A 14,612-nucleotide genomic window follows, 5' to 3' on the forward strand; every position below is an offset into this window, starting at 1 on the left:
ATTTACATTTTATTAACATTTATTTCATTAATTGTTTTACTCTTACATTACAATCGTCTGGTGGTTTATTATTCCTTTTCATTTTCCTGAAAATAAATAGAGAAGTGAACTGTGTATAAGCTGGATGCTTTCTGGAGTTTTGGTTAAACTTCATGATTGGATCACCATCTCAAATCTTTGCAAAAAAAAAAGCAAAAAAAAAAAAGCACAGCTCTTCCTTTCAAACGCGATGGCATTTGAAAGAAAGTCTACCATAGCCTTACTTCTGGCTATGCAAGCTGAGAGGAAGCACAAGGAATCTTGTTCTTGAAATAAACACATCGGATATAGGTTACAAAAAATAATAATCATCTCCTTATTTAATTGTGTAGGTTAAGTCAGTTATAAATGGATTCCAGACTCTGGCTTGATGCTTAGGAGCACAATCAACTATTTAACCTTCCCTGAGTTAAATGCCACTTGGGGAGGGACAGGAATGGCAATTGGGGGAGGGTGGGACCAAAGATGAAATGTTCCAGCAGAGCTGACACTCAAATCAGCAAACTGGGGTATAAAATCACCGCTTATTTATTTTCATCACTAATTTCTCAGCTTGGGCAATGGCTCTCAGCTAGCAAACTACGGACAAAGCAGGCTTCATTATGAGAACCGGGAGGTGGATTTTGCAAGCAAGACAATGCTCAGGTCCATCATAGAGAAGATGAAAAGGATGGCTCCCTGCTCTTCACGGTTGCAAGGCTTCACTTTCATGCTTCTCCACAGCTTTGTGGACATCTGCTCTTGGAGCCAATGCCAGAAGAATTAACACAATTCAGGCACAATTCACACAATTCAAGGAAGGCCTTCTGATCTTAAGCTATCGAGGCAGTTTCCTACACGAGATTATTTTTCTTGGGTTGGGCCAGATCGTGGTCTCCGTAGTAGGGGAAAATCAACCGTTCTTTGCAGTGATCACGTGCCCCCTGCGAATATAAAAGTCCTGGGCGTGTACAGAGCTTGCCACTGTGCAAGTATGTGAAGCAGAGGAAGGACTTCTACATGGGCACTGGCCTTAAGCCTTCTGCAAGTACCTGCATCCATTAATAAGCTGATCAATAGCACTTCTGTCAAACAGAATTGGGGAGGGAGGGCGGATTTAAGGCAGTGGTACAATAAGTGAAATCTTTATTGTCTATGTGGAGGTAGCAGGCCATTTCTTGTGCTTAAGGGATTCTACCATGAGTAAAAGGAGCAGAGGGTCACTGCTTAAGGATGGAGAGGGCATAAAAGGGGGAAGGTCTCTTGCCCTGTAATGCTTTTTCATGTAGCTACGCCTGTTTTCCAACGAACACCACAGAAATTGGGGTACTTTCCTGTTTTCCCTTCCACAGTGGCAGCCAACTCTATTATCTGCAGCATTAACATTCTCTCTCTCTTTTTCTCTCCCTTAAGATTCTCCTTAATTTTTGTTTTTCCTCTTGTTTCTGGCAGGACAATGAATGACAGAGGTGGCCGGAGGCATACAGAGTGGAAAGATATGCATGGACTATCCAAATCAGGCAACCTGCTAGCATGCAACTGCCAGGGCAGCACTTGGCACAAAACAGGTAGCAGCCACAGACTTTCTAGGAAGAACATGTGGAAACGGTAGAGAGCCTGTTCTGAATCCGTTCCTGATTTAGAGGAAAACCCCATCCCTCTTCCGAGAAGATGTTTAAACAACCAGAGAAGCAGTCCTTAGTAGTGGTAGTGGCGGCGGGTGGTGGAACTCGCTGAAAATTTAAATTCTCCTTTTCCAATAGTTCCCGGAAGTTCCAGCTATGAAGAAGACCACACTTCTCTCCCTCCCCTCTGATGCAGAATCATCAGTAGCTAAGTCAGGAAGAAAAAAAAAATGTTCAAGTCACGGGGTTGCACAACAGCAGCAGCAGCAGCAGCAGCAGCAGCCAACGCTAACATTCAAGTCCTGTGTTCACTATGTACATCGTAAGCGAGGCATGTTTTGCCTGCCAGGAGACGTCCAGCCCTGACAAAGCCGTCCCACGCTGTTATCTGATTCGTTTCTCTACTGAGTACACAGAGATGTAGTAATCGTTGCTTCCAACTGCCAGGTGAGGCTGAGGATAGAGAAAGAGAGAAGGAAAAGAAAATTATATACACAAAGAGAAGTAGGGGACGTATTCATTCTGATTGGCCTTCGTTGGCAGCCAGAATTTGTGCTTAGCACTGACTTTCCTCCTCCCACAAAGGGGAAGAGATTGGCTTGAGGATCAAAGGGATATTTTTTTTTTTTTTGTTTCACCGGGTTTATCTGCTATCCCTGCCAAGGCAACTCCTCCGTCTCAATCTCTGTTTCTGAGATTCGGAAAGCAGGGAATGAGCCAGCTGTTTTTCTGAAGTGAGGCAAGCAAATCGCTAGCAACTTCTCCAGAGTTTGAGGGAAAAGGTGGCATATTAAAAACAAAGAGATATACAATACATCCATGAGGTCATCTAATATATGTAAAGCCTCCTCCGGGTGTGTGTGTGCTAAAACTTCACCCTCCTCACTAAATAAAATGGGCACCAGGTTGACAGAAAGACCAGGAGTATCGACAAACTTAGGCGGCTTCATTATTGTGGATTTTACTTTCATTTTTTTAAAAAAATGCACAATAGTTGCTCATAAATATTCTCACATGCTAATAAACACAGGTGAATGTTTCTATTCAATAACATTTGAGAAATCTGATCTAGTAATAGGAATAGCACTTGGATTTTGTGAAATGAACGTTTTCATATTTCACCCATCCAAGGTTCCAGAGAAAAGTAATGCTGCACCAGCTTTGTCATCCTCAGATGCAGGAATTTCAGAGTGATTTGACTGGCAAGGAGACACAGAAAACCCATTGGTAGAGGTATCTTCTGCAGTGTTGTGGTTTTGTTCCATTACACAGGAGACCAGTTCTGAAACAGCCTGGAAAAGGATATGTTTATAAAAGTATTCCAGGCTGAATGTTCCTATGTGTTACACAAGAACTTCGTTCACATTAACATAGTTAGTGTAGCATATATTCTGTGCTGCTTTACAGAAACAGGTTTTCCAGGGACAGCTTACAATACAGTAAAAGCACGTCGTAAGGAACTTAAGAACTAAAATAATAATTGTAATGCCATTTATAAATGATAAAAACTGTGATTAATGCCCTCTGGATACCTTAACCAATCCTGCTTTCAAAAGCATATTCAATTCTAGAAGAGAAGTTCTACATCAGAGAAAGGAGACTGACCCAGTGTGGATGAAAGGCTAGGCAGCTGATGGCCCCAACTCTCTGGCCCATGAATCCATCGTAATACTTGATATTGTTGATCAGCTCACCCTGCCCATTGTAGATAGCAGTGAACTGATTCATAGAACCGCTGCAAAGTAAAACAGAGCAACATTAACCTTAAGGCTTAAGAGCAGACTTTTTCTACTCTGCTAATCTACCATGGATTCCAAGACATCTCATAGCAGCCAAGGGATTTAAAAAAAAAAACAAAACTCTGAATTTTCAACATGAGCTCTTCCAAAAACAATCTTGGAGCAAAAGATGGAGTTGCTCAACAAAAGTCAAAGGACAGGAATAGAACGTGCAACTTCAGGATGGTCTGATTTGATAACGCAAGTAGGAAGCAAGCTGATGAATTTGGATCTAGGGTGTTGGCTATTCTCAATAAAGAAAATGCTTCTTCAGTGAGTTGAACCACAATGAACAAAAGCCAAGGTGCTGAATTTAAGGAAAATTTTAAGAGAGAAAACACAAAGCAATATATTATTTATATCAAAAATAAAAATATATCATGGGCTGCAGAAAGGAGACGGTTATTAGATGGTAACAAAGAGATACATAAAACTCATAAAAAGCTGCCATCTACTGATTGTCCAGGTGTTTGCAATTCAGATATGATATGCTTAATTAAGGAAAAGAAGTTGAAGTGTCTTTAAGAATAAGATAATTATTTCCTTTAATTTCTGGAGGAACAAAAAGCTGCTTGGCTGAAAACCTTAAATCTTACCATGCAAATAAATTGGCTTGGGGGTGAATGTCCAAAGCTGTTAATCCTTTGACTATCTGGAGGACCTTTACGGATTCTGGCATTCTTGGATCAAAGAAACGGACATCTCCATTTACACTGCAGACAGAAGAAGCAACGGACTATTAATCATTTGTTCCAACATGGAAAAGAGACTTTGTGTATCTCAGAAACTTCTAATTAGCATCAAATTAAGCAAGTGCAGAGTTAATGCTTAGTTTATCAACATTTCTCCTTTGCCTTCTTCATCCTCGTGAGCCTCTTTTTCAGGAAGTATCCACAAAGCTCAGGATCAAAGCTCGTATAGAAAACAGCACGAACATATTTGATTCAGCTGATTTGTATATATGGAAATAATGCTTAAGGTATGGGTCATTGCATTGATTTTATTTCTCCAACCATGTGTAATGACCCTGGGAGACAGGAGGAAGACTCTCAACCTAGAGAACTACCATGCCAAAAGTATTTCAGACCACGGAAACAAAAGGGGGAGTGGGAAGTGTCTCAGAAGGGACCTTCCCTAGTTTCCCAGAGAGTAAAAATAAAGAAGAGAAAAGATACTTTCAGATTTGCAAGACTGGTTAATGTAACCTTACTATAAGGACAGAACTAATAATCTTGATTGTGCTTCTTACCTGGACTACAGATAGCCCTCAACTTATGATCTATCTGAAAAGGGCACTTACAACCCGGGTTCAAAGTTCCGACGGTCAGCCCATGGCCACATGTCAGTGGTGGGATATGACCAGTATGCCCCGGTATGGGCGTACCGTTGCCTGCTGGAAGCACCAGGCACCGTTCCGGTACAGTGCTCCGGAGGGCCCACCCGCCCTCCTTACCTACTTGAGCTATTCAGGGCTTCCACGCACGGAGCGTACGGCACCTGCGCAACGCTCTGCCGAGCAGCTGGAGCATCTCGGGAATTGTGCATGCGTGCTGCGCGCATTCATGTGGTGGACGCCTGGCCCCATTGCACCGTACCGGTTGCAATGGTATCCGGAACTCACCACTGCCACCTGTCTGCACTCTGGGTGCACTGGTGGCTGTTTGCAGTGTCCCACGGTCATCTGACTGCCTTTTATGATGGTTTTGCTGAAAACTGGCCGTTACTTCTGTTTTTTGACAAAGCAGCACCATAGCAAACTATGGGCTCGTTTAATAACAGTGGTGTTTGCACTTATGAACATGGTGTTCGTAGCTACGATTGGGGTATTTGCTTAATGACCATTGCAAAAAATGTCGTTTCATGACCTTTACGAATTACTACTGTAATGGACAGGCTTGATTAAATTCGTAACTTGAGAATTATCTGTATTTCATGGGGACTAACATCAATCTTGCAAATCAAGCCCTCTTTGTTTCTATGGATTGAGATATCTTTTGCATGACAACTGTCTAGTCTGTGGCTTTTCCTCTTGTTCTCCCAAGACCATCCCAACAGACTGTGTGTAAAGCCATCACAAAAACTCTACATGGTTTTTCTATTTGTCTCATCTTGGGAACCAGTGAGTTCTGAGAGATGGCAACTGACACGGATCTAAATCATGTGATGGAATTATTTCCCCATCATATTAGTTTTATTTATTATTTATCAACATATTGATTGATTCCGTTCAGGTGTTAGGTTCTTTTATTGTAAAGAGTGCAGTATTGCCAAGTTTATGAAGTCTTATCTCAGGCCAGAGCACTCATTTCACATCAAAAATGTCATAGAAGCACACCACAAGAGAAGACCTAAACTCTCCTCATTTTTCAGCACAAACAACTTTCTCTTGGCAAATTGTGAAGAGAGATTCTGATTAAGTACTTAATTTTAAACCACGTCATTATGAGCCATGGTGGCACAGTGGTTAGAGTGCAGTACTGCAGGCTACTTCTGATGACTTCCGGGTACCTGCAATTTGGCAGTTCAAATCTCACCAGGCTCAAGGTTGACTCAGCCTCCCATCCTTCCGAGGTGGGTAAAATGAGCACCCAGATTGTTGGGGGAAATACGCTGACTCTGTAAACTGCTTAGAGAGGGCTGTAAAGCACCGTGAAGCAGTATGTAAGTCTAAGCGCTATTACTATTGCTATCACAGACAGGCAGCCTTAACTTAAGACGTTTGCAACTTTTTCTAGAATGAATGGTTTTGAAAGTAGTGGGAGTGTCATTCGGCTTATATAATAATTGCCAAGAGATTTAAATTAAGATTGTTGGAATACTGAATATTGATCTCAGCCTCTCTTGCACTTACATTAAGAGAAATGACCACAAACAGCTGGAAAAAGAAATCACAAAAAAGGCATCAATAAGTCTGGCCAAAGCCTTGAATGCCAATGCAATAATTTAAATGCCAATATTGAAATGTAGCAGACAGTAATGGGAAATCTTTAGCTTAGTCGTTAAAACTGCTTTTCTTCAGACATTAAAGAACGGCAGGTGCTGCCAATGGGTTTGCCAGAAGCTGCAAACCTCTTTAGCTTGGAGAGGGTCAGTCTTGGAGCCCTTGGGGTATCACCTGTCCTAGCTCTGCCATGAAGGGGCTTCTCAAGGGATGTTTCTTCAAACCTGGCAACTTTTGAGGTGTGTGGACTTCAGCTGCCTGGAGCATTCTGGGAGTTGAAGTCCACTCATCTTAAAGTTGCCAAGTTTGAAGAATAGTGTTCTAGCAGAAGGCAAGTAAAGGTGCAACAGACTACTTCCATTTAACAAACCTAGGATAACCTGAGTGGGTGACAGCGGGTTAGGAAGGGAAAGGAACAGAACACAAGAGGGAAAGGAAGACAATTATAATATGTGAAACAGAAAAAAGAGAGATGCCGTTAGCCCCTGTTGGAAACCAAACGCTCTAAATTAAATCCATGGATTGTTTTTCATACATGGAGAAACAATGTACGGTAATTCCTATATTTTCAAGCTTCTCCTACCAAACAACTGTTAAAATAATTGTTTGTGATCCACTGTTCCTGCAGCTGTGAAAAGGGAAGAAAACTGCCAATAATTTTGCCAACAGCAATGGCATGAAACATGCAGAGTTCTCTATTTAGCATTCCAGGGTCAGCTTTCCAGTTTTCAGACTCTATTACTTTGGGCAAGTTTAGCAATCATATCTGTTAGTGCCCTTATTTCAAATAAAAAAGAGAAAACAATTTGATTTAAAAAACCAATAGTTATAGCATCCTCTTCATGTGGTTCAGAAATGTGTAGATAGTGATTTTAACCCTTCATCTCCCCTTTTATGGAACTAGATTAATCATGCAATCAATGAATTAAATCAGGACTATAAAGGGACTTTTTATCATTCGAGATTCACACATATCTTTTAGGGGTTGTAGAATTGTGAGTCCAGGTTGACTTTCCAAAAGTTATTTTATGTGTGTGTGTGGGGGGGGGAGGGTTATCATTCATTTCAATCATTTTTTAGGATTTTCTCTTGCTGGATATACAGCATGTATCAAGAAACTGGTTTTCATAAGAAGTTGAAAAAAAGTACATTAATTGATGAAACTTAAAAAATAATGAGCTTGTACGACCTGTTCCTGCATCAAATTGCTTTAAAATCTATGAAATGAGTTCTTTTTATTGTAAAATGTGCTTTGTACAATAGTAAGGTGCACTTTGTTTATATTGGCCACTTCAGAAAATGTTCACAAAGTTCTGGTTGTGATCCCTCTGCTTTTGAGAAATAATTCAAGAGTTGACTTTCACTTGCAGTATCTTGTTGCTTTGGAGTTGCCATAGGCTGGAATTCGTAGGCTTTTAGAGCAACTGCTCATTGTCAGAGACATGTACATTTTCTTGGCCAAACCTCAAATATTTGGAATTCATCAAGACATTATCTTAGCTCTCTTAGTTCTCTACTTTCTTGTACACGACTCTCTGAAGTTCTGTCTGGTTTAACTCAATCTTGACTGTTTCTACCTTCCTTTTTCTATTTCTGCACATGGGATTCCTCCTACTCCTTCAATAGAGGTTGTTTATTGTTCCTTGTTTTATAACCCTCATATTGAACATCATTTCTTTATCTACTTGTCTTATTGGATCCATTAGTTATTACTATTTCTTTTAAAATCTCTTCAATCTGCCAATCCTTATTTTTTTTCCTTTTTAATACACATCACCTTCTGATTATTCCTGCTCTACAGATATTTTTTCTCCTGCCTAGACCATAACTAATTTCTCCTATTTGTCCTTCATGCCCATGGCCTTCTTTCTTAGGAATGAATGTATTTGTGGGGTCTGGGTGCTCTCTGAGCTTGGTTGATTTCTTGCAGATGTTTCATTACCAACCTAGGTAACAGAATTAGTGCACTGATGTTCAACTCTGAGCTACATATATTCTCTTCTATTGTACTAATGTATTTATTTCCTCTATCTGTATGCTGCCTATTTCCAAAAGCTTCCAGGAACATGTCTTTCTTTGCAAAAGTGTCAATAATATCTTTTTTGCAGGATTCTTTGTTTGTTACCATTCACTTCTTTTCTTTAGGTCTTGCCTTTTCCTCAGACTTCAGTATGTTCCAATATTTGACCATTTCCTTTAATTATTAGGTGACTAGTATCTAAAGCATTTAATTGTTATTATTACTACTGCAACTACTAATAGCAATGTCAGCTGTATTCAAACAGGACCTTTTGCTGGGTGGGTCACATTCTTCCAGAATTATCCGAAAGGTTAAAAAAAAATAATCAAAAGAGGATTTCCATAGGGGGAATGAATGGCAGCTGCAGGTCCACCGGGAGTGTGCTAATGCATGGAGGAACTGCAAGGGTTGTAGTAGCAATAGTGCATTGACATGGAAGAAAAAAAACGGAGCTCTAATAATAGGATGAATGATAGAAGCACTGTTAGGAACTGGTGCGATTAAGCACTAGCAATGAACCCCAGGTCGAGGTTATAACAGAGCAACCCTGTAAAGTATACGCAGCGTGCGATAGATAAAGCAACCACACTGAATAATGGATAGTAAAGTAACAAAATAAATCTTTACTTTTTGAAGAATATAGCAAAATCCATAAACACAGCCAAAAAGTCATACACAGAAAAAGCAGTCCAATACTACCAAGATAACTTGGATACAAGTAGCAAATAACTTACACACAGTAAGTAGTAGCAACAGTAGTAACAGTTAGGCAGCAGTTATCATACAGCAATCAAGAGAGAGAGAGAGAGAGCAACAACATCAGCTGCAATTTAAAGGCTGTAATCTACTAATTAGCAGAGCTCCTCTCTTAAAGATACATAACATGCCTTGTGCAATATATTGTCTACCCAACTTGTTGGTTACACCCTAACAAGCACCAATATTTGATTCTTTGTGCACAGATCAGTTGGAAGCTGATGGTGAACTGCTTGAAGGCTGAGAGCATATACTTCCTTTCTACCTGAAAAATAATCCATGGTCTAAGCCAGCTTTTCCTAAGCTTGTTGATCTCTAGTTTTGTTGGATTATATGTTCCTATCATTCTAGGCAACAAATGGCCTTGGTCACATTGTCTGATGGAAGTCACAGTCCATCAGAACTGGAGGACTTCAGGTTGAGCAAGGCTCTGTAAAAAAAAAAAATGCAGAAAAAAAGATTGTATTTTTCAGCCAGGCAATTAGAAAAACCAGTTGCCAGTATTCAGTGCTATGAAATGAAGGTCATGGGGAGAAGATGCCCCAACTTTCACACCTGGTGTTAAGCTGCCAGTGGTGTAGCAACTTTATCATGCAGCATCCCTGCCCTACAGAGAGGAGTAGTAAAGTGGGTGGACCTGGGTGGGGTGGGGAGAAGTAAGATAGACACAGGTCTAGACTTGTATTCCAAAATAACAACTTGAACCATGTATACCGTATTACCATGCATACCACCCAACTATTTGATTAAAATATTTATACTGGTACACTGTACCACACAAGCAGGAAAGTGATTACAGAAATAAGTCAATATTTATATTTCTGGTGCCCTAACACATTCTTGAATAATCTGCATAAATCAGTGCCTTTGTCTCTTCCATTTTTACACAGAGTGAGACCTTTCTTTATTTGTTATGCTAAAATGGTCCAGTTCCAGCATTGTTAGTTCTTCAAAAACTACAATAGCCTCCTGAGTGGCAAAACATTTTGAATTTCTAACAACCTCTTTGGAGTTTGAAACATTGGCCTTGAGTTCACAAAGGCTTGTTTCAATTCTCTTGCATTGTGTCACACGCTCAGAGAAACCTCTGTTCAGGCTCAGGCCATTTCCCCCTCAAACCACTTTTGGGAACAAATGGTTGGAACACCTGCAGTGAATCTGAAGCCAAGCATTTCAAGCACAAACCATTTGGAGTGCAAAACATTTTGCACACTGCCACACAGGAGTCTTTCCATGCCTTGCTACCGATTAATGGCTTGCCTCTGTAACAATCTAAACATAAATAGAGATTTCTGCACTGGAAGTAGTGAACAATTGTAATTGTCTAACAACACATAGTGTTCAGATCGGATTCAAACCATCTTAAAGAAAAAAAATCCTTCTGATAAAAGATTCTGTATATGCTACAACTACTTTTACGGCCATTTAAAAAAAAAACATCAGTTGCTACAATCAATAATAAAACAGAAATTCTGTCACTAAAGTTGACTCTCGCTCTTAAGACTACATTTGTACTAAAATACTGTATAACTTTTTTCGAAAAGGCTTATTGGGCTAAGCTAAGGCAACATTGAGATTCTCAAACCATCTTCAATGAGTTCTGGTCATTGTAGTGCTTGAGGCTTAGTTACTGGGTAAAAAAAAATCTGAAACATCTACCTACTGCTGAAAAACAAAAAAATAATTGTGAGTAATTTGTTCAGAGTCAAAGGAACGTGATTTTTAGATTTGTTTCACAGGCAGAAAAAAAGACAGGACAATATTTGTTTATCTACAACTGCTGTCACTTTTTCTACGCCCTTCCTTGCTACAGTCATAAAAGCAGAATGTGTAGAAAGAAAAAGAGATGTCCCAGATCCCACAAGAAGTAAACAGACACTCAAGCAGCTCAGTGTTTCTCTTGCAGACAGATCACGCCTCTGAAGTTAGAACTGACCTTGCTCTACCTATGAAGGAAGGGGCAGAAGAGGAGAGGGGTGGGAGTTGATTGTTTCCCTCCTCTGTATATCTTTTCTGTTACACAGATCTCTAATTGATCTTTTGCTGTCTTCTGAATTAATAAATGTCTGTATTCACGGTCTTATGTTTTTCTTGGCTGTGAATCTATGATCTTTAAACGCTGCCGCTCAACCAGTGCAACTATAACATCCTTCCATAAAGGGGTGCCCTCCAGATGTGCTTAATGTCAACTCCCGGGATTGCAGGGTGAATAACATGCAGACTATCAGAGGTTGCTTAGCAAGGAACTTTCAGCATCTCTCCTGACATGAACGTCTCCCTAAATTATATTATTCCCCCAGGCTCAGAGATGCTGCATGTGCCTAATATGACCAGAACTCAAATCTGGGCAGGTGGCTTTTCCTGCTTTAGATAGAGGTATTTATCCCCTGAAAGATCAGTTGTGCGGTTTGGGGGGTCTTTGGGGATCCAGTGGGTTCCTAAGTTCTGTAGGCTGCCTAAGAAGAAAGCTGCCCGGGCATTAGCTGCTCTTTTGGGAGCAGCTCGTGTGCTACCAGTTCCCTCCTCTGACTCTGGAAGGCATCTGTGCTCTTCAGCCGTGCTCTTCTTCGGCAGGCTTTAAGACCAAATTAATAACTTGCTTTTACAGCTTAGCCTTTCTCCTGGAGGGGCTATGTGTTTTTTATTTGTTTGCTTTTAATGCTTAAGCCGTAATTTGTTTTGCCAGTTTAGACTGCTTTTGATTTGTGACTACTGTATTGTTTCATAATATTACATATTTTATTTGGATGTTCATTATTCTTTATTGAATTCTGCTAGACGCCAGCATGGGCTGGCTTTGCTGGGACCATGCGGGATACAAGTATACTAAATAAAAGATCAGCAGTGAGTACATAAGGAGACCCAGGGGCTTAGTCCTGGGATGACAGAAATTAAGTCACATGTCTTTTAGGCAATATTAGCTGATAGCCAGCTCCTGCTGTTGCTACTGACTTACGCTGGGAAGCTCCAGACTTTGTCTAGTATTAGCCAGGACACTATCACTGGATTTGCACAACAGATTTAACCTAGTGATCATATCTGCTTATTTCCTTGATTCGCAAAATACATTCCTAGCTTGCCTTTCCTCTGGGGCATCCAGTTCAATATATATTCACAAAGCTTACGCTCCTTCCCTTCTATATACCAATTAGCCTGAGGTCTCCTTAGCTTCAGGAAATTTGCTGTATCAAAATCCTTCACAGCATGCCTGAATTGCATTCTCTTTTGGCAAAACAAACTGAACAGCATGTTACTGAAGATAACAGGAAAGTTATATGGGAGTCAACACATACCATGTTCCAAGGAAGATTCAAGTCCCTTCTGAATCTGAATGAGAAATGCTATTGCTGAAAACTCTTGACACTTACCCAATAGCAATGAATTAACCTGTGGAAGTTCATTCAGAACAAGGCTTTGAGAAAACCTCACAGGGACTTCCAGGGGGAGGTATGGTGAATTGAAGATGACTCTGCAAAAGCAGAACTGATGACCGTGGCAAAGACCAAGGAGCTGGTGAGTAAACCGGTTCCTTGGAACCTCCCTGGATAAAGAGAGGTTGAGAGCTTGCCTAAATGCGCTCTGGATGGCTGCTCCTGACGAGGGGACTGCAGGATAGCACTTTTCGGTGGGTTTGAGTACGGGGAGACAAAGGGATCAGTCAACTTGGTCACAATCACAGCAGAACCTTAAGTTCATAAACCTCACTTTCTAATCACTTTTGGAAATTGTCTATTAAACTATCTGAAAAGACCTTAGGAACAACCAAGTCTGAAAAGTCATTAAGTGAGTTTGTTCAACTCTGAACAAAAGGGAAAAAAAATATTGTAAGCTTAAGAACTTAAAGAATTTGAAATAAACACAAAAAGCTAACTAAGAATTTGATCTAAGAAAGTTGTAAATTGTTTAAGACTCTAGATACATTTGGAGTGTTGACTTTTACTGTAAGGTTTTGGGATTAATTACTGTATTTTAAAAAAAGCTTTCATAGGAAACAGATTTATTTTGGCTATCCTGGCTATTGTAAATCATAAAAAGATAACATAAGTGACTTTATGATTTCAGAAACTTGACACTAGGAGACTAAAGATTCTAAACAGAAGGGGAAAAATATATACCGTAAGCCTGTTCTTGATATTGGTTAGCACTTATACAATGACACAAAACATTATTGCATTACAAACATTAAAGGATATTTTTGAAGAATGGATCCAGAAACAAGTAACTACAATATCAACACCTGCCCTGTGGAACATCTTGCCCCTCCAGTGAGAGGTCGGTTCCAACCTCCCAACCTTCCATAAGGTCGGGAGGGTTTCCTAAAGACTTGGCTCTGCCAATTAGCTTGGGGCTCCCGTGGGGGAACGTCACAATAGAAGTGGTTGATCGATTAACAATGGATTCCACCTCCCCTCACATCCTGCTCCCGCTCACCCCATCTTTTAATTGGGTTGTGAATTTCAGTGAATTTAAATAAATTGAAACATAAATAAAACTAATTTATGTTTTTAGCTTACATAGTTTTTATCTTTTATGATTGTAAGCCTCCCAGAGTTACCTTGAGGTAAGATGGATAGGTTATAAATTTTATAAACAAACAAACAAACAAACAATGTCGGCAATGATATCTGCATCTATACATAGACTATGTCCAAAAGCTCTTAATGAAGGAATGACAGCTGTGGAACAAATTTTATCTATGAAGACAGAGAAAATATAGAAAGAAGAGCTACAGATGAAATCAAGGGAATGATTTACTAGACATACTAAAGAAACTGGCTGAAGTTTTAAAAGTTAGAAATACAAATTATAAACCAATAAAATGGTTTGCAATAGGTTTTATTATTGGATCTACGAAAGAGACTTGTTAAAACCTTGAACAAATCTGTGTGATTAGATAAAGAAGTGAAAAGAAATCGAATCCTATACCAATATTTGATTGAATTAAAGATTAAGACTGTTAGAAGTAAAAGGAAATGTAATATAAAGGAAGTAATATAAAGTTAGTTTATTTGATCATGTTAAAGCAAAACTTTTTTACACTAAGTTTTGGACTTTTATGGACTTTTTGCTGACCTCAGGATGGAAATATTGAAGCTTTATGGATTTGCTTATTAAGGATGGGATATGGGATGAAGAGACATCTATTTGTAACCTTACAGGGTGTGAAGAGTTATTTTTAAAAAAATACTTATTGTGATGAAGATTGGAAGTCACTTCTTTATATATGTCCTTTCTTTTTATTACATTCATTGCTTTTTCTTGTTTCTTTCTTTTTCCTGCAGTTTTTATTATTTTTTCTATTCGTACCTCTTTCTGCAAGTTTAGTTCATATTAGTTTTTATCATCATAATCAAAATTCTTAATAAAATTATATTCCTAAAAAGGAAACTATCACCCAGAGCTTCCCATCCTGCAAATTAAAGTACTTTAATTCATTCCTAGGGAAAATAAAGGTGACAGAATTTGCTGCCCAA

At 39.5% G+C, this 14,612-nt stretch overlaps 1 protein-coding gene across 3 annotated transcripts in view; it reads right to left on the reverse strand.

Annotated features, from left to right (window-relative positions):
* Positions 1-327: 327 nt before the first annotated feature.
* RPTOR (regulatory associated protein of MTOR complex 1) overlaps positions 328-14,612 on the reverse strand; it is a 423,475-nt gene continuing 409,190 nt past the window's right edge. For 2 of the 3 annotated variants that reach the window (XR_014174604.1, XR_014174605.1), the window contains 4 exons: positions 4,018-4,134; positions 3,249-3,378; positions 1,326-2,096; positions 328-1,286 (listed from right to left, as the gene is read on the reverse strand). Coding sequence is in view for 1 of the 3 variants with exons in the window: in XM_081944023.1 (XP_081800149.1) it covers positions 2,028-2,096; positions 3,249-3,378; positions 4,018-4,134 (316 nt within the window). In the remaining 2 variants the exon portion in view is untranslated. Of the gene's footprint in view, positions 2,097-3,248; positions 3,379-4,017; positions 4,135-14,612 lie in introns of all 3 variants that reach the window. The other variant, XM_081944023.1, reaches the window with a different exon arrangement.

This window comes from Natrix helvetica (genome assembly GCF_964273705.1).
Source record: "Natrix helvetica genome assembly, chromosome: 1".
NCBI lineage: Eukaryota > Metazoa > Chordata > Lepidosauria > Squamata > Natricidae > Natrix > Natrix helvetica.